Below are 25579 nucleotides of genomic sequence, written 5' to 3'. Positions count from 1 at the left end.
CACAGCTTACAGCTATTTAACAATATATCTGACAGATAAAGAGTTTTTAGCAGTTCACGGATTTTGAACGTTATGCAAAGTAAAGCTGCAACCCTTCTTACTGTACATACTCATTATTTTGTAGAAAAGGGGTGTGTGTCTAGCTTTATTTAACTTTCTTGAAAGTGCTGCAGAGTGCATATTTTAGAATTTAGTTCAAGTGGATATATGACGTCACACATAATTAACAAATGTATAAACAAGCATATCATTAAATCTGAATTATATTAAAAATTTAAAAGAAAAGGTTGGTTAGAATCTTAAAAAAAACAATACACAAATGAACAAACAAACTAGTGTAGATGTGAACAACTCTTATGACTGACCTTGTGGTTCATATGGAAACATCAAAGCTTTTCATTTTTATGCATATTTTTACAATTATTTTTAACCATCTGGTGCCAAGTTTATAGTCCAGAAATAATTGTCTTAATACATTTTGTTAGCAAATACTTTTCAGAGCAACATGCGTTTATTTATTTCATTTTAATTTAAAACAGATCTCTGTGAAATGCCATTTGACTTAACTTATGTAACACATAATGACATTCATACAATGATAAAGACCCGCTGATGTCAAAATGATGTGAACATTTTTTTCCTTTTATTAAAAATGTGTTAGCCTTAATGACATCGACAAACTGATATGCTCCTATGCGCTGACAAAGTTCGCATTTAGAAGATAAAAACTGACATGTGCGCTGAAAAAAATCTAGAAATCATGCTACACTTCAAGCTCTCGTCAAAGTTCTTGTTCAATCAAATCTGCTTTAGATTTCAAAGAGACCCACCCCCTTCACTGCGCACTATGAAAGCAAGTTGTATGAAACATGTTGTCTAAATAAAGTCTAATTTCACGACAGTGTCACACACGCGGTGGCATGAGAGTTTGGGTTATTTTAAAAGGGGGCGGGGTCAGGCCCAATCGATATGTCTCGCATCCTCTCCATTATTCAATTGAAATGTTGTCGACATATTAAAGGAGCCATTCTTTTGCTGTTTTTGGCTTTGATTATGTTTTTGGATGTTTAACAATGGATGTTAATGCTTCTAATTTAAAAAAAACGCTTTATATTTCACATAATTCAAGGTTATTGTTCACTGTTTCCCTCTTCTCAAAAAATGACTTCCGGTCTATATAAAGTCCCTCCTTCCGAAACGCTCTTATTGGTAAAATTGACCAGGTCTGTCATGATTGGTTTCCCACTTAAAGCATCTGTGTGAAGATGTCCCACCCATAACATATCAGTGAGCATCCGCTTCTCAGGCTGTTGTGATTGGTCGGTGACCCTCTCACGTGTTTTAATAAACTTTGGCTTTTAGCAATAAACAGTAACAATTGCGTCAACTTCATTTCATCAGTTAAAAAAATGTGGATCGATTGAAGAGTAACATAGGTCTGCTAGTGCATGTGCAAACGTAAATCTTTGTTAGAGATCGCAATTCTTTTCCTACTATGGTCAGGGAAAGACACCGGACCAAATGGCGTCAGACGAGTTATATTAATTAACACTAATAACAGAAGCGTTAGTTTTGCCTTTTTATATTGGACCCGAGTTGGATAATAAATCAAGCAGATTGACCAGGAAACATTTGGAAGCAGGACTTCAAAGGACGTTTCTTAGAAGTGTTTTAGAGGTGGGCTATGTAGGAACACGCACACAATATCAGTTTGTTACACAGAACTGCTTTCACAACTGATGTTAGAGTAATGAAGCTGTTATTTGACCGTTGGTAATCTTACGTGTGTAGCTGAATTCTTATTACCAGCTGTAGGAATGTGATGAATGTTAAAGTAGTTAAGCACGTAGCTCAGTCAAATGTCAAGAATCTCTGATAACCAAACACTACTCCAGCGGCTCTTCCTTTTCTCTGAGGAAGCCCTCGCCCCTTTTTTGGCGTATTCCTGTGGGCGGAGGTTATTAAAAGCACTCAGAATAGTGACATCATGTACCCGGGAAGTAGAGGGCTTTAGACCGATCTAGCTGTTCTCTGTAGTCCTTGAAAAGCGAATTCTGTTAAAGACAACATCTCGCTTGGCACTGAAATTTGAGCTTTATCATTTTGTAGGTATTGAATATGCTCTAACATCAACAATACACACTAACTTAAGGTTAAAAAATGGGATTGCGGGGATTGCGACCATTAAAACATGCTGCTGGTTCCAAGGTGATTCCTTCTGTCTTCTGTCATAAAAAAATGTTAGGGTCAGTATTCTCCTCGGGTGGTAAAACCTTTATTCCCTGTCTAAAGACGCATCTCATACTGCACAATTTCACATCAAATTGTCGGTCTGTCTCTTTCAGCCTGCCATGAAAATACAACAAACTAATCTCAACTTCAAAACAGCTCTTTACTCATTAAGTGGCTGACAGGAGAATTGTGTGAAGGGGGAACACAAGTCCTCTAATGGAGAGAAAAGTCCCGTCACATCACCATCAACACACCCCGCACAACACAAAACAACACACACGAACACCGTCCACGTTCACTCCAAAAGACGTATTCAATCGCTCAGGCGGAACGCTAAGAGCAACGGTATTTACTCAACACAACTGCATGGCGACCTAATTTGGTCAGATCATATTTGCGTTACATTTCAATTAATATATTATCAATATAATGAGTGTATTTTTCCATTATCGGAATAAGTAATGAATACATGCTAAGGAATGTAATTAGCCAGGCTCTGCTGCATTTATTGCCTGCGGGTATGCGGTCTCGACGTGATAAAGTAAAGTGGCATTTACTTAGGTTGAAACTTCCTGTCATTGCTCACTGTGGCATGACAATGGCACCAGCTGTACGGGGTAATGCACAAATATGACAATGAAGCAGTCTGCAACCATTCAGTCTGTGAGGACACACTGTACAGACATTAAAAGCTTTGGTTTTAAAAAAGTAGTCGATATAAAATGCAGATAAATAACTTCAGACTACAGCATGGATCACAAAACAACTTAAAAGAAGGGAGGGTTCATAATTCTAACACACCAAAGCAAAGCGTTTTATGCTTTTATGGTATACATACTCATGAATTAACATAAAAGCCTATTGTGGTGGCATATTGAGATCAAAGTAAAGAGACTAGATCTATAAATTAGTCATTTATTCTCTGTTTGCAAAGATATTAATGGTGATAAGACAAAGGTCACAAATACAACACATAGTTTATGAGATCACAAATGGTCAAAACAGGTTGAAAATACATTTGACCCCTCAAAAAAGCGAGTCTCTTTTGTTGAACTGATTATTTTTTTATATAAGAATTATTCTTGCAGGACCTTTCAAGCTCCATCAGGTTGGATGGGGAACATCAGTGCACAGCCATCTTCAGATCTCTCCAGAGATGTCCAACTCTGGACAAAGGCCGGGACATTCACGGACATTCACACTATCCCGTTTGCTTCAGACATGATGCTTGCTATAAGCCAAAGAATTCAATCTTTGTTTCATCAGTTTCTCATGGTCTGAGAGTCCTCAAATGCATTTTGGCAAACTCCAGGTGGGCCGTCGTGTGCCTTTTATCGAGGAGTGGCTTCTGTCTGGCCCCCGCAGAGGAGACGGTATCCCAATGAAATAAAAAGAATAATGCCGCTTACGTCACCGAAACTTACGACAACGAGGAATAACGGATGCTAGATATTATCGTTAATAGGGTTGTCAATATGGATATTTCTCTTAAACAAACGCTTCGATTCGCTTCAGAAGAACTTTTTTTAAGACCACGGAGCCGTGTCGAGCCATTCTTTGATCGATGGATGCAGTTTGTTGGAGCTTCAAAAAATTGAAGAATTCAAGAAGAAAGTCATATTCAGTCTGGATGCCTTGAGGGTGAGTAAAACATGGGGAAATTTTGTTTCTTTGCAGGAATATTGTTTTTAAGAGATAATTTTTAATCCACAAAGACTCTGAACATCATTTGGACTCTTGTCATTAGCTGCTTTCACAAATACAGTCTTTAGTGATCAGTAAATAGCAGTTAACAGATCACGCATGCTTGTGTAGCAGGGCGAATCACGTGATTCCTGCTTGGTCAGCTGAATTCATTTATTTTGATTTAGTTTGTGGGTTTATATGAGTGAACTACGGCCACTTAGAGGTCATTGTTGGAACTGCCTTTTTCTGGTGACATCATCAGCCGTCCTCGTCGTCAGGAACTGTTGAGCGTCCCGTTGGCTGGGTCCTGGCTGCCTACTTCCTTAGTTGGGCTCTTATATCATGTTGCTGGCTGAGTGCCGGTCAGGAATAGCGTGAGCTGCGGCGTTTGGTTATGACCACACAGAAGGGTTTCAATGGTCCGGTGGAGCTAAAATGCTAACCATGTGGCCACTTTGCTGTTTTGCCTTTGGTTGATCTTTCTTTTTCCTACGCTGTCTCGGCTGTCAGCGATACTTCATCCTTACTTTCTGGCTTATCTGCACCGTGTTAAACACACGGTACCTGCTTCGGCTCGTGCTGCTCAAAAGAAAGAGCCTATGTACATTGTCTGCGTGTCCACTGCTTCAGGGGCGTTGGTGCTACAGGCATCTGCTCTGTGTAGCCTGTGTTTTGTTTGTTATAATTTAATCTATTTTGGTAGATTTATGATTTTTCTCTAGTTTGTTTAGTGTTATTTTCGTTTAGATTCAAATTGGTACACATGAAGTGATTTATTTCCTTTTTGACTCCAGTCCTCCAGTTACGATTTGGGAGGTAGTAAGTTACTTCTACCCTCGTTGCGCGAGCTGGAAGTTTTGTTTTCGTTGTCTCTATTATTTATGTTGGATTTTGGTAACATAGTTTGAGTGTAAATTTCTTTTCTTCATTTTGCTATAGGAGTCAAGGGCCATGGCAGGAAACTAGCCAGTCTTAGCCTGAGTTGTGGGTTTCCAGTCACTGAGTGCTGTGCATTGACAATTTACTCCATTGTGTGTGTGCAGTGAGACTTTTTCACCTGATGTTACCTGTGTGCTACATAAATTTGAGGCTCGTTGTTGGCTGCCAACCCCTGGTGACCTTGCTCTTCTCAGTGTGGGCGTGTGTAAGAGAGGGGTTTGGAACTATTGGCTGCTAATGTTACCCAACTCTTTTCTTTTAATTATTAATTCCTATATTGAATAAAATGTCTATATTTTTATATATCCACGTCTTGTGTCCCTTGTTTAACCTGATGAACCTGTGTGTCTCTTTCGTGGGTAGTCATTTCCCTGTTAATAGGGTGGCGTAGTCTGCTACAATTATCGTCTCTGAACCTTTTCTCATACCACTTCGTCAAACTTGCATGAAAAGCACGTACTGGTAAAGTCAATCTGGTTATTTTATGATAATTATGTGAAGTATAGTTTCTTAAACAAGGTCATATCTAGGACGCTTTCATGTCACTAAAACATCTATGTGATGTGCTACAGAGAAGATCAACAAAACAGTACGCAACTGGCACAAAAACCTCTTCCCCTATATCTGCAAGAATTTACATGATTACACGCAATATACAAAAAAATTATGCAATGCAAGAGGGTAAGAAGTCACGGCACTGAAAAACAAGCCAGAGATATAATGATATCACACATGGTATAAAAATACACAGCCGTTCGGGCCGATTCAAAGGATTGGCTGATTCTTTCATGTCCCTTGGCAAGAGGACAAGCAAAGATTGTGGACTTCCATCATTTCTCATGTCTGCTAGTCCCTCAAGACCCTGTAATCCTTTTCACCATGACCATCAGATCTACTATTCTCTCTCTCTCGCTCTCAGCCTGTAGCTGGAGCACATATCCGTTGACTTAACCATTGGAAGAAAAAGGAGACGCATGTTGACATGATTTGGGATGGGAGCTCTTTGTATTTTGTGGGATTAAAGGAGATCTAGAGGAACACTGCAGTAAAGATGGAGCTGGTTGTCTTTGTAGCTCTGCCACTGTCTCTGCCATCCACTTAGCCTAATGCTGGGCCTGGCATCACAACAGCACACACAAAGAGCTATTAAAAGACAGAGAGTACTACAATACAGTGCCTTTCAAACCAACAACAAAGTCCAAACAGCCCCATTTACTTTTCCAAAATGTTCTTGGACTTGTTGTGCCGGATATCAATCAATTCATGCAGATCCACAATTAAATAATCACATTCTGTTATCAAAATATTACAGTTTGACTAAGAACGTCCTTAAAGATGGGTACTGTTTCGGGAGGGGAGTAGTTCTACTACAAACTCAGACCGGGCTTGAGTCTGGTGTGGGACGCCCCCTTTCACAATCAAATCAACTTCTGATTGATCAAACCAAGTCCTGCCCTGCATGGTTTTTACATTTAGAATCCTGTTTTACTCAGAAATAGGAATTATGATGTGAATGGTTTGTAAATAGGCTTGTGCCGGTATAACATTTTCATGACAATTGCTGAACCTTTTATCACGGTGTACGGTATTGCCGCAAAACTGTGTTACATCTTCATTGTTGTTTTTGGTTTTCATTAACTTTTTTAACACCAAATGATATTTACAAATAATGAAAAATGACATTTAAAAAACCATTCAAGAATCTAAACGAATATTTAAATTATTCACAAATGTATTATGGATTATATCTCATTAAATGGTTTATTCAGCGGAATATGTAAGTACACTCACTAATGATGTCATTTAGGAGCGATTATATTACTTTTATCAAGAATTATTTATGGTACTACCATTGACCATGGTAATAATATTGTGCAAAATGAATTATCACGGTTAAAGGTATCATTGAATAACAGCACACGACTGTTTGGGAATTATTTCATGGTGAATCTGAATCAATACCTTATTCTAATCCTTCTACAAATTTATTCGTTATTAAAAATCCATGTTTAGAAGTAAATTCAGTTGTAGGCTAGATTTACTGTAAACCAGTGTTTCAAACTGATGGGGAAAATATCAGTCTTTGCTTTAGGAAACTCATTTGCCAAAAGACAAATGACTTGTCAGGTAGAAAAAACTCCAATTAATTTCAGATTAATAATACTCCTGTAATGTTTATTATTGTATGAGCCAATAAATGTGACCTGGTATAGTGTGATGTATTTGCTGTTAGTCTGTTAAAACAGAAACGAGTAATTTTTTTTGCATCACTTGTGTGCAAGACGCAGAAAATTAATACTTTAAGATTTTAATATTAATAGTGTATGGGTTTCTTCATAACCCTTACCTTATTAATATGGCTGCAATCTCTATTAATTTCTATATATGTGACCAGATGTTTTAACAGTCATATAAAGTCATATGACCTTTCTATAGAGTTACAGTATTGCTTACCTTAGTAAACACCTCTAATGGATGATAAAAAAAACTGTTCCAGATGGTCATATACTTTATAGAGCAGATCTACAACTCACTTACAATACCTTTCTGCCATTTCCAGAAAACTCTCTCTCCTTAATCTTTGAACCTGAAAGGCAGAAATGAGCCCCGAGAGTGGGTCTTCATGTAAATGTAAGAAAGTTTGAACAGAGAGGAGTTGATATTCCAGCACAGTTGAGTTCTGCCTTTCCTCCCCTGCTGCTCCACAAGCCTGACCTTTGACCTCAGTGCCGAGAAGAAATCTCACCGTCACAGTGGCCGTTGTGATCCAGACTAGAGCTCCTGACCCTCAAGAACAAGGTGACAAAATCAGACTTTCAGGGGTGTGTACGTCCCGTCATCAATAATGAACACTCTTACTTTTGCTCTTCTCAATGTGCCCCCATCCACCACCAAGAGAGAAAAGACTGACTGAGCAGAGCAAGCCTTTAACCTTTAAAGGTCAAGGAAAAGAAGCCCCCTATCAGCTGAAATCAAGGGGACATGCGGCTGAAAGACGGGGAACTCTGGGGAACGTCAAGGAAGATGTTAAGAAGAGAGCGTCCGAAGGTGTGTGCCTTCAATCAAAGCTACACATAGTTTTGTATTAGATAGACGTTATGACTTTCAATACAATGAAACCGTTGCGCTTTGGTCATAGGTTTACACAACTGCGTTTTGGGAAAAAAACTTTTTGAAAAGCTATTTGTGCCGTTGTTGGTTTAATATGTTATCGTCTCCATTGTACACCACAATACCGCAAATTTGTAAAAACAGTGACATCATACACATGCGTATTACAAGTTCAGTCTACAAGCATGCGCACGTTTTTGACAACCAAAACAAGTCATCGCTCGTCCAAAATCCTGTCTTTGCTCTATGCTTTTGCAGTTTTTTTACCGAAATCATTTGGCTTCATTCAAAATCATTGACAGCTACTGGCCTGGTATAAGTAATACAAGTTTTAAGTTGTTTTACGGATCGGTGTGAGCGTGGATAGTTTTTACAATGTTGTCTTTTATATGTAGAACTTAAAAAAAACACACAAAGGAAAACTTTTTTGTTTTTAGTACACAGTTGTTGTGTGAATGTATCAGGAAAAATATGCCGAAATACTTTGCTAGTACAGCTGGGAAGGAACAACCAACAAGTTGACCTGAGACCACATGGTGAAGAAAAGCAACAATAAACATTAAAATAGTACAAGTGAAATTAAAGTACAATATGTACGATTTTTGCATTAAAACCTGCAGAAACCACATCATCCCAAATGTTTCCAACAACCTTTAAATCGAGAGAAATACGCAATTTTAACTAGTGTAACATCTCCCCCTTCTGTGTTGCCTGTCAATGGTGTCATCTTCAGTTTTCACTTTTAGTGCCGTAGAAATCACAGGTAAACGGCACAGATTGATTTTCGTAAAAAAAAAACACCACCACAATTTGTTTCACTTTCATGTAGACTTTAAAGTGCAAACAGAGTAAAGTGAATTCTAAGAAATTTGTTTGCATTTGAACTGCATTAGAATCAAACCAAGTGGGATTCTGAAATGAATTGCAAATAATTGAACGGTGTTGGTGAAATTACTTTGCTCATGTTAACATCAGACCATCAAACCATCAAATCCACAAACCTTTTCAATCACGCCTTTCAAAATGTGGGTGTCTGAAACTGACCCAAAATCATCCATTTTGACAGTAAAGTGAAACATCCAAAATTTCGAAACAGAGCGACGTCATACATAACAGACAAAAGATCTGACCCATCTGAAAGCTCCATCACGCATGATCCAATCGTCATGAACATCCAGAGCTGAGAGCCACATACAGGATCTGTGCCTGTTCAATTATACATAAAGCAAACAGAATCAAATCAATTAGGTATTGCTGTGGCATGAATGAATGGTGCATAATTGATGCCGCACTCCTGCATTATACATATCTGTCTGCAAATCTCCACGTACCCCTCCGCGAGGGGGTCAAGGGGCACAGAGACCAAATCTCACCACTTTATTCATTTAATCCACTCATTTGCATTGACACGACCTGGACTCCGGTTGAAAATCATCTCTAGGGCTTTCCGCTTTTAACATTAACTAAGAACAAAAGGGTACTCCGAATCCCACAGTGTAGAAATGGCTGGAAATTTCCATCAATGTCAAGATATTACCTGCGTCATCTGAGGAACACGAGGCTGTGATCAAATTTGGGCAAGAAAACTCAATACTGGAAAAAAGGCTGCAAGACTGCAGGAAAGTTGACTTTTTGGAGCAGTCGGGGGACGGGGGTCATTAGTGGGCGTATGAGGGCGAGATGAGGTGAGGGAGAGACATTTTGGGGTTTATTTCTCTCTTTATATTCTCAGGGCTTCTAGACAGATGGCAGACATTAAAAGAAGGAGCCATGTGACATCTCTCAACCGCACCGCTGAGATGGAGGTAATTAAAATACATTTAATCAAGTTAGTCTAATGAAAAATGCAGCTGGACACCCTGCTCAACCTTCTGCTTCCACTCTCACACCTTTATATATGGCAACTTCTGGCTGGAAAGTTCACTCGCAATATGCTTTCTGTAGGCTATATAGGCTCTTCATATAAACATTGACTTTGGTTTTGCCAAGTAGAAAGGATCCAAATAGAGAGAAATTCTGTTTCATATTGCCATTAAGTACTTTAGGAAAATTACAACTTAAAGGCCACGTTCCCCGCAATCCCATTTTTCAACCTTTTACAAGGACTACAGAGAACGGCTGGATCGGACTACGGCCCTCTACTTCCCGGTGTCATTTCCCTCGCCATAGTAGAAAAAAACGTGATCTCTAACAAACGCGACGTTTGCACATATACTAGCATCCCTCCGTTACACTTCGATGGATCTGCATGTTTTTAACTGATGAAGTGAAGTTGACGCCGTTGTTACTTTTTATTGCTAAAAGCCAAAGTTTGTGAATACACGTGTACTGAGAGGGGGATTGATCAATCACAACAGCTTGAGGAGCGGAACTGGCTAATATGGAATGGGTGGGACATCTTCACACACACTCTCTAAGCGGGGAACCAATCACGACAGACCAGGTCAGCTTTACCAATCAGAGCATTTCGGAAGGCGGGACTTTAACTGGAAGAAATCCAGTCGTTTCGTGAGAAGAGAGACAGCTATGGGCGATAGACTTGAAATATATTAAATATAAAGGGTTTTTTGAAACTACAAACATGAACATCCATTGTTAAACTCCCAATCAAAGCTTCGAAAACGGGGAAAAATTGGGGCCTTTAAGACGTTTATACGGCATTCTACTTGTAAAGCAATTTTGGTGTAAAAAATGGATGCATTAATATATTTTTAATATATGTATTTTTATAAATCTACTACATGTTATATTCTGTATGTCAGTACAAAAAGGGTACAGTTAAAGTCCCAGTGAACTGGAAGTTGTGCTCGTTTTTACTTCCTTATTCTGACACATCAGAGTGAAAAGGAATTTTAAAGGAGAAAATGAGTGGGCGTGGCTTGCGATTTTCACTGCGAATTAACCGGATGTGTAAAAACAGCTGTTGCATTGATTTGAAATAAAAGTGGCATCAGACTGATAGTTGAAGGGGAGGAGTTAACGGATGCTCCGCTCAAACCGTCTAGTTTATGTCATTTCAGAATAATCCCGGTATGAGATTCTGACGGTGTGATAACCGCAATGAGCATTGCATTAACAACACAAGGTTGTGGGTTCGATCCCAGGGGATTGCAACTACCTATGTAAAATGTATAGGATAAAAGCAATGTAAGTCGCTTTGGATAAAAGCGTCTGCCAAATGCCTAAATGTAAATGTAAATATGTACAATTTATATTTGAGTTCTTCAGTTCAACCTCAACCTGAACCTCAACAATTAAAACAATTTATGTAAAAAAGCAGTCATCGAACCTGCAGCTGAACAATGTTTTTGGAGACATGCTCACTTTCTACAAAATAAAATGCCTGTTGGAGCATAGTTTTCTATAAATAATACATTTCATTTTCACTTTTAAAATTAGTATTGTAGTTTTGAAATATGTGATTAGTTATTGCAAAAAAGCTCTCTGTTTACAATTCAGATAGACTTCCTTTACGCTGCCTATCCGTTTCTCTGGGGTGCACACAGGTGACTCTCACACCTGAGTGCTTGCACCAACGGGAGGGGCCACGTGACTCGTTACTCTCTTCACTGCACACAACCTGAGGGATTCCTGCACTTTCCATCTTGGAGGACGAGTAAAAAATGCGATTACCGCAGGAACGGTATAACGTGAAGTTTTAGCATCGTGGATTTTTAAACTGCGGTATACCGTGAAACCGGTAAACGGCCCATACCTATGGGTAGTCATTTCAGGGCGGAACTGAATTTTTGTATATTTCAATTGAAGATTGTGAGGGTACATGAATTTTAAACAGAAAATGACCCACATTGATACTACAAACGCTGCATATTTCAGGAAAAAATAAGAATTGTCATTTTTTATTTCACTGGGACTTTAATATTAAAATGATCACATAATTATGTTCAATAAACGTTCATTATTAATCGCTTCCTAAATTATTAATGTCTTAAAAACACTTTTACAAACAAAAATTAAATATTTTCATTACTACATGTTAAATATGAAATTAAATTGATGTATTAGAAAGGTCCCACATCAAAGTAGATAATAATTTGAAACCTACATGTTAGCATAAGAGTACATTACAGGGTTTTATTTCAGACTTACAAAAATATAAAAATTGAGGGAAATTCTAAACAGAAGTTCAGCACCCTTGAAGCGCACAGCAGGAAACAAGAAACGAAAGTGAGTTTCACACTATTGTGTGTCTGTGCTAATGTAGTGACATGTAAAAAGTACAGTATATCTGTGGTAACTATGGTTTTACTACAAAGTCACACTACAGTGTTGTTGGTCACTTCGTAAGGATACCGTTGCCTACAAACACTTTGTGGAGGTGCGTAACATTCTGACTGAAAAGTTATTAATTATTCTCTTCGACAAATGTGTTGCATACTATAATGCTATGCATCCTTCAAAGTACTCACTTCAAGCGGTCTGCCCTTCGTAGTGTAAGAGCACAGTGACGCTCACTTAAGATTAGAATTCGCCCAGAGATGACATGTCACATGCGCCGAATCACTACGTTAACTGATCTCTATGAGGCTGTTACAAAATACATCGTTTGCAGACACCCCACTTGCAGACGACATAACACATCTATCAACATAACATCTTTAACAAAAATATCGCATTGTTGACAGACAGTTGTGTGAAAGAGCTCACAATGTGTCAAACTGACAACCAATAGCATCAACACAGAACACATGTACTCACCTTCCGCGTCGATGAGGCAAGCGATGACGCCGCATGGGGTTGTGGGAAACGAAGTTTTTATTCCTGCAGCTGCAGCGGTTTGTGACGGATCATGAAACTACATCCCCCAGTAGTAATTGCCGCAGCTAGCTGCATTCTAGTTGTGAAGCTTCGTTTTATATAATATTAACTATGGTTTTCTTAATATTTTGTTACAATACATGAGCATTAGTTAAACACTTAGTTAAACCAACCAAAGACATTTTGTGCTCATTTAAAAAGAGTCCAAGATTTGGTGCAAGCAGCTGCAGGGTTTATGATGCTTTTTATAGCAATGACTAATACGTTTGCAGTAAAGCAAATTCGTTTTTTGTACCACATGAGAGTTTAAGAGCCGAAATTTAGTTTAAAAAATCATGTTTATCTGTTGCTCGTTCTGCACCAATGATGGTGATATTGATTTACTGTCAAACAGATGTTGGATAAATTGAACAACATCTGGATATTACAGGGTGACTTATCATAAAACTCCACTCGTATTGCTAACAGCAACTTCCTCCTCCACCCGCAGCCATTAGCTTGGCTTTGTTTTTTTACATTAATATATTAATTCAAATGGCTCCGAGAGCAACTCAAATATATGTCAATGTTTATATGGATTCCTGGAAGGCAAGCAATAAAAATAACAATTGCTGAGGAAGCATTCTTGTTTAAAATGAAAATAAATCAATTTAATGATTTTCTGACTTAGCCAAAAAGGCCTTAATTTAATAGTAAATAATCATTTGAAACAGTGTTTAATAACAGAAATATCCGTTTGGGTACATATCAAAATGCTCTGCGGTGCACTTAGAGTAACTTTTAAAGAATATGGCCAATGATTTTTGACCTTAATTATGAAAGCTAGACTGATGCTGAACTACACTGCTGTCTGTTTGATTGACACCAAAGAATGATTATACTAATTCCAGCTGTGTTTGGCCTGCCATGTCTGGTTAAGCATAGACGAGGTGGATTCTATAAGACAGTCCCTATTTTTCCCATGTCAAGGACATTCTTCTTTGTTTTCAGACAGTAAGTCAAACAAATTGAGCATTTATGTAAACAGCAGTGGGTTAGAAGCCTCTGCAGGAAACTCTGAAAACTTCTTGAAGAATAACTTTGAAATGAAATAAAAGAGTGATGAATGATGTACTTAAAGTTGACAGTATTCCAAGGCTCTGACGCATGACAGTTTACAATATAACATGCACGATTAGTCTTTTGATAGTAAATGTTTTTATTTAATAAATTATTGTAGTGTTACCCAAAACACAACTGTTAAATCTTTGCTGTTTTTTATTTCTTCTTTGCTTGTTTTTGAAGATTCAACATTCTAATGACCTGGAACAGTGTTTACCAGGAATTAAATAAAAGGTTTTTTGTTTGTAATTGTGTAGTTTTCCTTTAAACAATTGATAAAAAAGGAGTGAAAAAAATAATAATTTTACTAATCCTAATATCACTCAATACCCAAAAAGAAAAATAGGAAAAATATTGTTGACTCTACTCTTTTCAATACAATAAAAGCAAAAGAAATGACACAATTAAGAATAAAGTAAATAAAGGTAATTCATATGTAGTGTGTTCTATAATCCAGATCTTCTAAAGCCAATAGGTTTGTGTGAGGCACTGAAATTCCTTGAATCTTCCTTCAACCCCCATCACACTTCCACATGTTCAACTTTGGAACATCATGGTCCTCAATGAGAGACGCAAGAACTAATGTCATTAACGTAAAACCTGGCCTGACATCCATGAACTGCTCTGTTAAACTGCAGCAGTCTGTGTGTTTGTGTGTGGGGGGTGGGCATAAAAAAACGCATGAAAAAATGTTAAACACACACATTACATCTGTAAGGACACTTTAAGTCTATAGTCACCACACAGTACTGCTCCAAAACTATGTCAAACTGACTTGTCAATTTTCTTCTGTCGATGTAATTGTTCATCTTGTTAATCTCAATTGTTTACATCTTCAAGTTCTTTCTTAATATCTGTACGATGTCAATAACTACTTAGTGGAATCTACATAAAGAAATTCTTTGTAGATATTAAAGTGTATTGTGTTCTGCATGGCCGGCAAACTTCAGTTCAGGATCTGTGGGGGAGGGAACAATGGATAAGCACATATAAAGGACATACTCAATACATTATAATATAGTTACTTTGTTTTTATTATGGAATATATGAAATGCAATATATAATGCTAAAAATTTATAAAAGGGAAATCAGACTTGTGTGCCAAGCTTTCCTGTATCTCAGTGGAAAGAGCATTGCGTTAACAACGCAAGGTTGTGGGTTCGATCTCAAGGGATTGCAAATGCCTATGTAAAATGTATAGGATAATGCAATTTAAGTCAGCGTCTGCTAAATGCCTTAATGTAAATATAAGTTGCCTTAATTTGTCCTTGCCCCAGGCATGCAATATGAGGCCATTTCCACCAAGAATCATATGGCCCAAACTTAATTTCCGGTAGACCTTCGCAAAGACTAAATAACTGTTGAATAGTTTTAAATAAATGTATTATAATTAGTAAACAAAAAAAATGTAATATGAAATCAAATTAATATAATATTAATTAAATAATTTGTTTATGTAGTGTTTATATATTATAACACAGAACAGAAGTTAACTTCGGGCCAGCGCATGCAAACCGATGAAACATCTACAAGTGTAGGCTACTCAAAACCTCAAACAAAAAAATGAAAACAAACGATAATATTAATGGACATAAACGTTATTTTTGTCATCAATCCCTTAAACTGCATGAAATGCATTTGAAAAAGAATGTATGAATGACCGGAGTTCAGTCTCAATAATTATTACCATTTACAGACAGGGCAAAGTTTACACTTAGGCTATTCATGTATGCCTATAACACTTTTAAAGGAATCCCACATTACACACCATCTATCTTCTCTTTAACATTGATTGTACTTTTGAACAACATTGAAAAATGAAGTACAAAAGATAGGTTAAAAAATATAAAGGAAAAAAGAACAAAGTCTGCATGTTTTATTAATCTATACCAGTGTTGGGTAAGTTACTCTGAAAAAGTAATTAATTACTAGTTACTCATTACATATTCAATAGTGTAATTAGATTACTGTCCAAATTACTCTGTCCAAAAAGTATTTAGTTACTCATTACTAATTACTTTCTATATCCTACATCAACCTTGATTAGTTAAGTGATTCAAGAATATACATGAAACGGCTTATTGAATTCATTCAAATAATAATATTAACTGACCAATGTATTACAAATGTGAGAATTATACATTAAAGCACAGATTTTAAAGTACGACTTTGAATTTTGAAGTCAATTACGCTATTGCACACGCATATATTTAACAAAGTATTTAGTTTAATTACATCAAAAGTAACTGTAATTAAATTACAGAAAACATATGAGTAATCCCTTACTTTACTTTTTCAAGGGAAAAGTAATTAAATTACAGTAACTAATTACTTAGTAACTAGTTACACCCAACACTGATCTATACAGACTATAAAAAATATATCCTATTAGTAGCGAAATAATGATATGTTTGATTATAAGAGATAAAGGAAAAAAGAAAAGGCAGCGCGCATTAGTGCACAACAGCCGCACTCGGCGCTAGGATCCAGCGGAAAGCTCGCTTACTCTCCCGCGTTCTCTCTCTCTCTCTCTTCCCCTCTCTCTCTCTCTCTCTCTCTCTCTCTCTCTCTCCCGAGCCTGTTTTAAAGTCTCTGCCAGACTCCGGCTCATGCGCTACTTCCTGGATGGCGGAATGGAAAGCTTCCAGAGCCGCTCCAACTCTTCTCTCTGTGTTTTCAGCCTGATGCATGGACTACCGCTTCTCTGAGATAGCTCTCCTTCTCCACACACCGACCATCCACATGTCTCACGAAATGTTTTTCCTCTGGACTACAAGCCCAGTCTTTTAAAAGAGAGAGAGAGGGAAAAAGAAAAACTCTTTGCGTTGGCTTGGTCGAACTTGAAAAGAAAAATCTCAACGAAGGGACTCGCAAAAAAGAGGCGGCCGGTATTCGCGTGCGAGAAGTTCTTTGCGCGCATAAACGCATCTCGAGCGTTTGCGTCGCTTGTTTCGCGGGAGTTTGTCGCTCGTCGGGAGGATAACTCTGTCAACAGTTGCCTTATTTCCAGCTCTCCATGTATACAGTGTGACATGCGGAGGTTACTGCGACCGCGCTGCCGCTGCTGCTGGTGGTGGATACCGCCTCTGCTTTTCTCCGCGCTCGTGCTCCGGTGGGCGCACGGTCATCCCGGTAAGTTCATGTTGTTTTGGGAAACGAGGATTAACATTTTTGCGTGTTACAAACCTGTCGATCTATCATTACGATCTGTTGATTTCACGATGTGTGTGTAGATATTAAACCTGTTAGTTGAAACAGCCGCGTGTCACGAGAAGACAAGATTTTCTTGAAATAAATCATCTTTTTTACATTCCCAAGTCATTGAAGGGAAAACCAACACGATCGCGAGTCAAAGTGTCACAGGATTTTAAAACGCATTATGACGTCTATTAATGTGATGATTACAATGTTGCAGCTTTCACGCTGCTGTTATTTATAAGCGCGTGACAGAATCCCGTTATTTCTTAACAATACGTGAACATCGTTTATTGAAAGAAAGAAATCATCGCTACCTTTCGCACGTATGCGTCTCGCACTAACCTATTTGAATCCAGCACATCGAAATAAAAATGCTTCGTTTAAACAACCTGACAGCATTTTATATCTGAACGACTTTTTCACGTGATTTCTCCCGGGAATGAACCGCGCACTAGGCGAAGAGGAATTCAAGTTATTATGAAGCACATGCGTTGGAAAGACATGTATGTTTCTCATCACCACAGAGGAGCTCGGTGGTTTCTGGAGTCTGTATGGGGAAAATAAAAATATTGTTATTTATTTATTGATCATTTGAACGGGAAGAGTCAAGTTGGGATGATGCTTTGCATTTGAATTCTCAGAGTGGCTCCACTATCAGTGAGAATTTCATTTTGGGGGTTAAAATAAAAGGCCAATATGGTATAAATATTTGACAGCGTCTTATTGGAAATGACCTTGGGTGTGTAACTGACAGTTCTTCAGTTGTGTTGTGATGATAGACGGCAGTGGAATGAAGCTCCAAGACATTTCCAGCACCAGAGCGATAAGCTCTACCTATTTTCATGTAAAGCTGAAGGCATAAAGAAAGTGATGCTTTGTAGAATATGAGTCTTGAAAGCAGAACAGCTGTATAAAAATGCATTTGCTTTTATAAGAAACGAAACAACTGTATTACTAACAAAAGCAAAAGTTTTTGATAATAGTCAGTAAATGCCGAAGCCTTATTCATAAATAATAAGCTTAAGAGCTTTACATGTCTATACGAATGAAAGGCAACAGGATCTATTATTGCATCTGAGCTCGCTATAAATTTTTAAGCGTATGTGTGCAAGCTTTTGTATGTTTGGAAATCTTATTAAACTGCCAGAAGACGTCATGCCTCATCGTTCCAGCCATTCTCAGAACACGCACTGATAATACATCTCCAAATGTAAATTTACGCTATAGCTGACCTACTTCTGGAAGAATTGATGAGGTTTGCGTAATCAAATGTACGGCGTATTTCCCAGTTCTGCTTATGTATGAAAATTAGTTTTCGTTGATAGTCAATCACAGTCACGGATGAACCAATATTAACACAGTGTAATACCTTTATGCTTTATGAAGCATTGGGTATCGCACATCAGTCAAAATGTACATGCCACTAGTTTTCATCCCAGATTCTATGTGATCGGAATCGGCGAGAGCAGGGTGCTCAGGGATGACGCGGACGTTAGGGTGAGCGCTTGTGCACCGACGGCACGAAGAACCGTCCACGTCTCTGCATCCCAAACAGGCGAGAGATTTCATCAGGGCTGTGATGGATGCTCCATGAATAACACATTGCCGCCAAAGGGCAAATGCTTGAAGGTTGTGGACATTATCGACAGTCTTTTATGTCCGTTTCTCTGTTTGCATCTCTCTGTCGTCCGTGAGTCAAAGAATGCGTTTCTGTGAGAGATAGATGCGCTTGTTTTGGTTTGTTGTCGATGGTGAGAGAGAAATGAAGTTATCGTAGAACAAAGAGGAGAAGTTTAACACGCTCGCTTTCTGTCATCTGCCCTGCTCTCATTGCTTTCTGAAAGAAACGGGTCTTTTTAGTTAGGTGACATTTGTTCACTTATCTGTGTCTGATAGACCTGTTTTTAACAGAACCGTTGCTGTGGAAAGACAAGCAGACCGTGGATCGACGCCCCGGCAGAAGGAGAACTTCATTTCTTTCTTTCTGTCATGCCAGTGGGAAACAAGTGTCTGCACACTTGAGCCTCCAATAATGGCCAGTTTGCTGACTGTGCAGGAGAAGAAGCTGACGAGAGGGAGGAAAGAATCTCTCTGCGGGGCGTCTGTTGGCCCCAGGCAATGCTCATCTCACTACAGTCCAGCCGAACTAACCGCTGGAGCGATGGATGACTTAAAAAAAGCGCTCTTTGGACCCGATAATAAAGAGGTTTTATGCTGAACGATAAAAATGGCAATGACCACAATATCTTGCTTGTGCTTTCTGAGTTTGGGATTTGAGAACACACAAAAATATATTTTTCTGATCATTCGAAGAAAGCACCCGAACGATGATAGCCAGGGGAGGATTTCTTTGCGGTTATTTCTGTCGCGCGACGAAAGCACCGAAATCCACAATGGTATTCAAATCTCGTAAGAGACCTCACGGTTCCTGGCGTTTTGATTCGCTTTTATGTGGGCGAGGAGCCATTTCTCTGTCTAATAGAAAAGGATAATTTGCAAAGCGTCCGTTCAGAATCGAGGAGCACTTAAGATGTGGGCTCGGTCTCTGGAGTGAGATAGCCGGAGCTGACATTTGGGTTGGATTGGATGCACTGGCGTCCCCTGTAACAACATTATCATCATCATCATCTCTCTCTGCTCCAGCCGTTATCTGTCCGGCTGGGTGACCAAAGCTGCCTTAATGTTCGCCAGGTCACTTTATCAGTCTCGGAGGCTGTCATCGTTGCCTGGCTCCGCTAATAGATTGATTAAAAGATAGGGCTGCGGGGACAGTTAACCGTGCGGGGGTCTGTCAGGCTGCTGCGGGGTCAGGTTCACAGTTTTCGGTGTTGTGTGTGCGCTGTGTGTAGCGTGTTAACAATGTGCGGTGCAAGGAAATGAGAACCATTTTTGCTTCGATGATACATCCTGTTCGGTTTGTTACAGCTTGTTAGTTTCTGTATTAAATGACTTGAACGGTATTGTCATATTATATTATTATTTTATATTATTTTATGCTTTTATTTTATTTTATTTTCATAAAATTATAATTTAATCGTTTAATTACACTTTAATAATTGAACAGTTTTTAAAGCAATTTGGTAAAACATTTTACTTATTTGAAATGTGTTGGATGCAGAAAGAACAGGAAACAATCTATTTGCCTGCGGATGCAGGGTTGCCAGAACCTTTTGCATGGATAGTTTTATTCCGTGGATTAAATGTGGATTTATTTTGTTTATCGGCTGTTGTTCATTATTTTCCTTTTGACAAAATGAAGCTATTAAAACTATTTGACATAAGATGAAGTATTTATGATAACAATTTCTAATTACTACTATATAGTGATTTGAAAGAAGAGGACATTGTATGTAATGCATATATATATTTGAAGTATGGGAGTGATACATATTTTAAGTCTGGGGAGAAATTTTAGGCCTAAAGCCTAAAAATGTACCATTTAGCTGTTTTTGTTGCAGATCTGGCAACCCACAAGCACTAAACCACAACGTGTCAACCTCATGCGTTAACCACAAAATCACTGTTTTTTTTCATTTAGATGGAGCTGGTTTGGTTTTGTAAAGCAGGGATGAAAATGAAATTCTCACAGTCCTGCCCGACCCCTCGCCTCCCAGATTGCTGACTTAATGCAACGAATGCGTTTCTATTACTGAGAATTCTGCTTTAATTGCTTCCCCTTCTGATTCTGCTGTCAGCTCGCCGAACAGACACTGTTAAACCAAACAGCTGTTCTTTACGTTACCTCACACTGTTTCTCCACAACGCTTTCGTGTGATCTGTTGTGAATGAATTGAGAGCAGTATAGGTGCTCGGAAGTGCAAGGCGCATCACGGTTTTCCTGAATAATCTTGTTGAGGGAGAAGTGAGCGTGTGCTTGTGCTGGTAGATTCTCTGCTCATCTCCACCGGCAACCAGAATTCTCAGTGTGTGCCAAGGACTAAATGAAGTAGACGTTCATGAAGCATGCTGGTGGATGCTGTCTTCGAAAGAGATGTATAAAGGCTTAATGAATCCATAATGAAGATTATTTGTTCCCGTAGCTCGGATGGTAGAGCGCGGCACTGGCAATGCTAGGATGGTGGGTTATTATGAGAAGTTTCGCGTTCCTTTAACCTAACCAAACATTATCTGGGTATATTAACAACGTAACATGTCATGAAGTGATTTTTAATCAGATTTAGTGTTGCTGTGGAAAAAACACATCGATATGAAGAAGAAATTAAATATCTCATTCCTACTAATGTCTTGCTTTACCATTCCTGCGAAGACAAATATGTTTCTTATGTGATGCCTTTTTGTAGTTTGGAGTCACTGTGTGTCTAGAAGAGCCTTTTAAAGGTAAAGATAAAGACCCGGCATCTAGATTGGCCTTTTATTCTTTGTCATAAAATGATGTTAAATGCTTTCCTTAACGCACAACGTTCTAAGTCACAGCAACCTTCTGCTGTTATCGTCCGCCACATTTTCTTTAGAAGTCCTGTCTGAATTAGGCAACTGCAATAGGTTAAGTCTTCGCAGTTCGGTTGTGGTCGTCGGCGGGGGACCAAAGCTGTGTACTTTGGCCTTGCTTTCTCTCAGATTTTCTTAATATTTGCTTTCGCCACTCTTTCATTGCTCTCTCTTTCTAACTCTCTCTTTCTCCCAGACTGGAGGTTCTCAAAAGATTTTCATTTGGCACAATAACGGGGGCTGGAACGGTTTGCCAGGAGACGAAAGAAACCTTTGAGCCGCTGGGAGACTTAAGCGCTAATTCTCCTTCCACATAACCCGGCCCCCCTCTAGCGCCTCGTACTCCTTCTTGCCCCGCATGCCTCTCTAAGGTCATAATTAGAGGAGTATATAGAAACCGACGCGAAAGTCTCTCCATTAATAACGTATAACGGCTGCCGGACCTCTACAATTTAAATGCCGGTTCTTCATCTTCATACCCACAATCCCCAGGCTTGATATGACACGTACAGCCTTTTGAAAATACCAAAACGATGTTTAACTTATTATTGAAAGCTGACACCTGGGCCTGTTGCATTGAAATGAAATACTGTTTGCGTTTCTTAGTATTATAAGTAAACAAGTGATGGATGGATTAATTAGAAAGAAGTTAATTACAATCTGATGATTTGATGTGGGTGTTGCGAAATCCATCACGGGCAGTGCGCATTTCACCCAGACAGATGTTGCGGTCCTAGAGTATTCCAGACACAACATGACGATGTTGCTGTAACACTCATTCACTTCTTGGCCACTAGAGGGAGTGACTCCTTTTGACCATAGGAATTATGCATTCGTGTTGGCTTTACGCAATGCGGACCATTCTTAAATTCCTCTACTCGAGCTTATGTGCTGCATTAATTCTGCGGTTTATCGAGCCGATCAATCAAGGCTTTTGTGGCGGAGTGCTAAACTTCATCCATCATCGTATCACTTTTCGCAAGCCCGCGCAATACGCCTTACATTTTTTTTTTTTACATTTTTCTTTATGCATTCAAGACATTAGTTTTCAGCACTCTTGCAGCTGGCGATTCAAAAACCAAGCAATGGTTTGCAGTCTTCAGACTGAGAATGGTTTTGTACCTTGATCAAATATTTACAAAGAGAACAAAATCATGCAGCATTGATGTGCTTCATTGCTAAGGGTGTAGAAAGTGATTATTGAGAGGCAACTCGTGAAATCCATCGCTGTACCTCAGGGATGGACAACTGCAAACACACCTGCATGTCATTTTCAAGTAACCCAAAAGATTTGGCTAAAATCTGGTTTCTTCGTGAGGAACAATGGCTGTGAATCAGGTTGGATAAGAGTAAATATGTCTTTGAGTGGCTGGCCGTTGGATTTTAGGCTAGCTTAAATAATGCACTTGGTCGCATGGCCTTTGCTAGTGCAGTCATTGATATTGTTGGATCTACAATTTGTCATTTTATTTTTCGGAACGGTGTTTCAAGTGTCTCTTATGGCCCCTGTGCACCCTTGATTTGCACCCTTGGTTTTCAGAGCCAACATTAATGCTTACATTTCTTCGGACAATTACCCATCAGCCCAAGCGGCAAGGTGTGGTCTATGTGGAGGAAGTCAAGAGCTGAGGGTACTATTTGAAACAGGGCTGTGGACAAGCCTACTTCCCATATTCATTCCAGCGACAAACCAAATATTTTTTTCCACCATAACCTTGTGATTCCCATATTTTGATTACATAACACTCTAAGACGCGCCCTACTTGGCGCAAGGATGTACCAAATAATGTTACTGGGACCTGACGAGAAGGCCTACTTCTCAGCGACCAAATGGGCATGTTCTTAACATAGTTTATCTAATTTAATTAGGATTATTTCACAACGTTATTTGAGGACGTGGCCACAGCGTCCAAAAAGATCCAAAAAAATAAGCTTTACCAAGACATCCTCAGAAACATGGTTGCAAAGTAATCACACTGACCAAATTAACTCTAACAGGTGATGTCTTCAGAACGCACTGGGTTATAACAGATGTACCGTGAAGAGATATTTACCCCAAATTTAAACCCACATCCTTGTTTGAACACAAAAGAAGATATTGTGAGTCGCAGTGGTTTTGTGTGACCGCAACGGAAGTCAATAGTGGCCAATGTTGCTGGGTTACCAATGTTACTCAAAATATCTGATTTCGTGTTCTGCAAACAAAATTTGAAATGACATGAGGGTGAATAAATGAAATAACTTTTATTTTGAGGTGAACTACCCTTTAAATTCGACCAGGCTGGCGCAGTTCAGCCTTAATGGGGTCGTATGACACGGCCAAAACAAATATTATCACTTGCTTTAGATGTATTACAATGTGTATACACGAGTTAAGGTTAAAAATTGCCGTATCTCTCTCTAGGTGTGCTATGATTGTCCAGTAAACCAGTGCATAGTGATTGGTCGAATACTGCAAGCGTGTGACGGATATGTAACTTCTCATACCATATTTGGAACATCAGCTTCCAAAGCAATTGTACTGACAGGTACACACACCTTACTTGTGTATACATTTGGGCAGTCTTAGTCAACGCAGACCACGAACTGACGTAGATTTGTGGGGGTGTGGTTACACGAGGCGTATCAGGGAGGTCTGGGTGAGCATTCGCTTTTAGTTAGAATGCTTCTTTTAGATGTCTAATACATGCATGAGCAACTTATAACACACCAAAGACACAGAAAAACATGTTTTCGAGCCTTATTGATTGATGCTTTCGGGTGGTGTTTGTGCGTTCGTCACTCAGGGAATTGTAGACTAATGGTTTCGCATGCCAGTTCATTCCCTTTGGTATGTCTAATTCTCCCCACGTAATTTGGACCAGAATCCCCCTTAAAAATTGAGGTAAAATTAACTAGAAAAAGCATCAGAATGGAGCGAGGCTAACTGTTAGACACCCTCCATATATCACATCAGGCTGGGAAATTGCAGCACCAAATTATTTGTTTGCGAGCCCGGTCCTACAGAGGCCATATAAATTAGGTAATGCCGTGAGGTTTCTGAGAAGCACGGCCACGTATTCAGAACACCCATTTTCACAGACACAATGCATTAGTGTTGCATTAGGTCCTCGACCGTTCGGGCCAGACCAGTTACGGCCCCTTGATACTTCCTTTGCTTCTGCAGCGAAAAGGAAAAATAAGCACATACCAAGGAGCATTGTGTCAGTGAGCCAGTGTTAGGTTAGACTTGTGAGTCTTCTCATTAAATTTCTGCAGTGCAGTTGGTTTTTCCAGTTTAATGCTTGGGAGGACGCAGGCCGCTTCCACCGAGAGAGCGGGCGAGACGCACTCTGCGGACTGCACAGCGCTGCCCAATTTGTCTTACTTCTGGGGAAGCTGTTTAAAGAACGATGCTTTTCCAGATTTGGTCCCTCCCCCCGTCCTCGAATTGGCAAGATTCCCGAATTCTTTCCAGCACTTTAGAAATCTGTAGTGTCATCAGTCAGGCCTGTATCGAGTGTGCGTTGTAAATGGTTTGTGATCACTGTCTCCCAGTACTGATTTATTCCACTCGGAAGAGTCACTCAGGATCCGTGCAGCGGATGAGAGGATAACGTTTTATACACGTGTGATGTGCACGACTGACCGTTCTCATCCTGTGACGGCCATTGGAGAATTCTGATACGTGGACTTTCAGGTTTCATCGTGTCTTTCTCAATTGATGAACACCGAGAAAGATATTAGGAAGAATGCTGGTAACCAAACACTTCTTGGCCACCATTGCCTAGGAAACGTAGCTTTATAAAAACGATATTTTGAAGGAAAGCAAACCGTTCTGGGGCACTTTTGACTACTACCATTGACCACCGTTTACTCCAGGGTAAATGAATAGTAAACACTCAACGATCATTTATTTTCGTATTGATTATTCGGTCATAATAGAGGCTAAAGTGCTAAAGAGTTCACAGTATTGTAATGAGCGTGTTGTCGAAACATTAGGGAGCATTCGGTTCACTTACACAACAGTTATCAGTTGTAATTACTTTCAAATGAGGCTTCTCTATTTTCAGTTGACTGTGATAAGCATCTGCCTCAATTCGCT

At 39.1% G+C, this 25579-nt stretch overlaps 2 protein-coding genes across 6 annotated transcripts in view; one reads left to right on the top strand and one right to left on the bottom strand.

Moving 5' to 3' along the window:
- The window catches only part of fhit (fragile histidine triad diadenosine triphosphatase), a 272439-nt gene extending 259735 nt beyond the window's left edge, over positions 1–12704 (bottom strand). For 4 of the 5 annotated variants that reach the window (XR_008905024.1, XM_056735294.1, XM_056735299.1 and 1 more), the window contains exon 1: positions 12688–12704. The gene's annotated coding sequence lies outside the window, so the exon portion shown is untranslated. Of the gene's footprint in view, positions 1–12398; positions 12551–12687 lie in introns of those variants that run through there. The other variant, XM_056735296.1, reaches the window with a different exon arrangement.
- A 3763-nt stretch (positions 12705–16467) lies between these two features.
- ptprga (protein tyrosine phosphatase receptor type Ga) overlaps positions 16468–25579 on the top strand; it is a 220501-nt gene continuing 211389 nt past the window's right edge. Inside the window, exon 1 of the mRNA XM_056734396.1 lies at positions 16468–16980. Within this exon, the coding sequence (XP_056590374.1) occupies positions 16881–16980 (100 nt within the window). The 5' untranslated portion in view covers positions 16468–16880. The remainder of the gene's footprint in view (positions 16981–25579) is intronic.

Source organism: Triplophysa dalaica, chromosome 21 (genome assembly GCF_015846415.1).
Source record: "Triplophysa dalaica isolate WHDGS20190420 chromosome 21, ASM1584641v1, whole genome shotgun sequence".
Lineage (NCBI taxonomy): Eukaryota > Metazoa > Chordata > Actinopteri > Cypriniformes > Nemacheilidae > Triplophysa > Triplophysa dalaica.
This window is presented reverse-complemented; position numbering and strand designations above follow the sequence as displayed.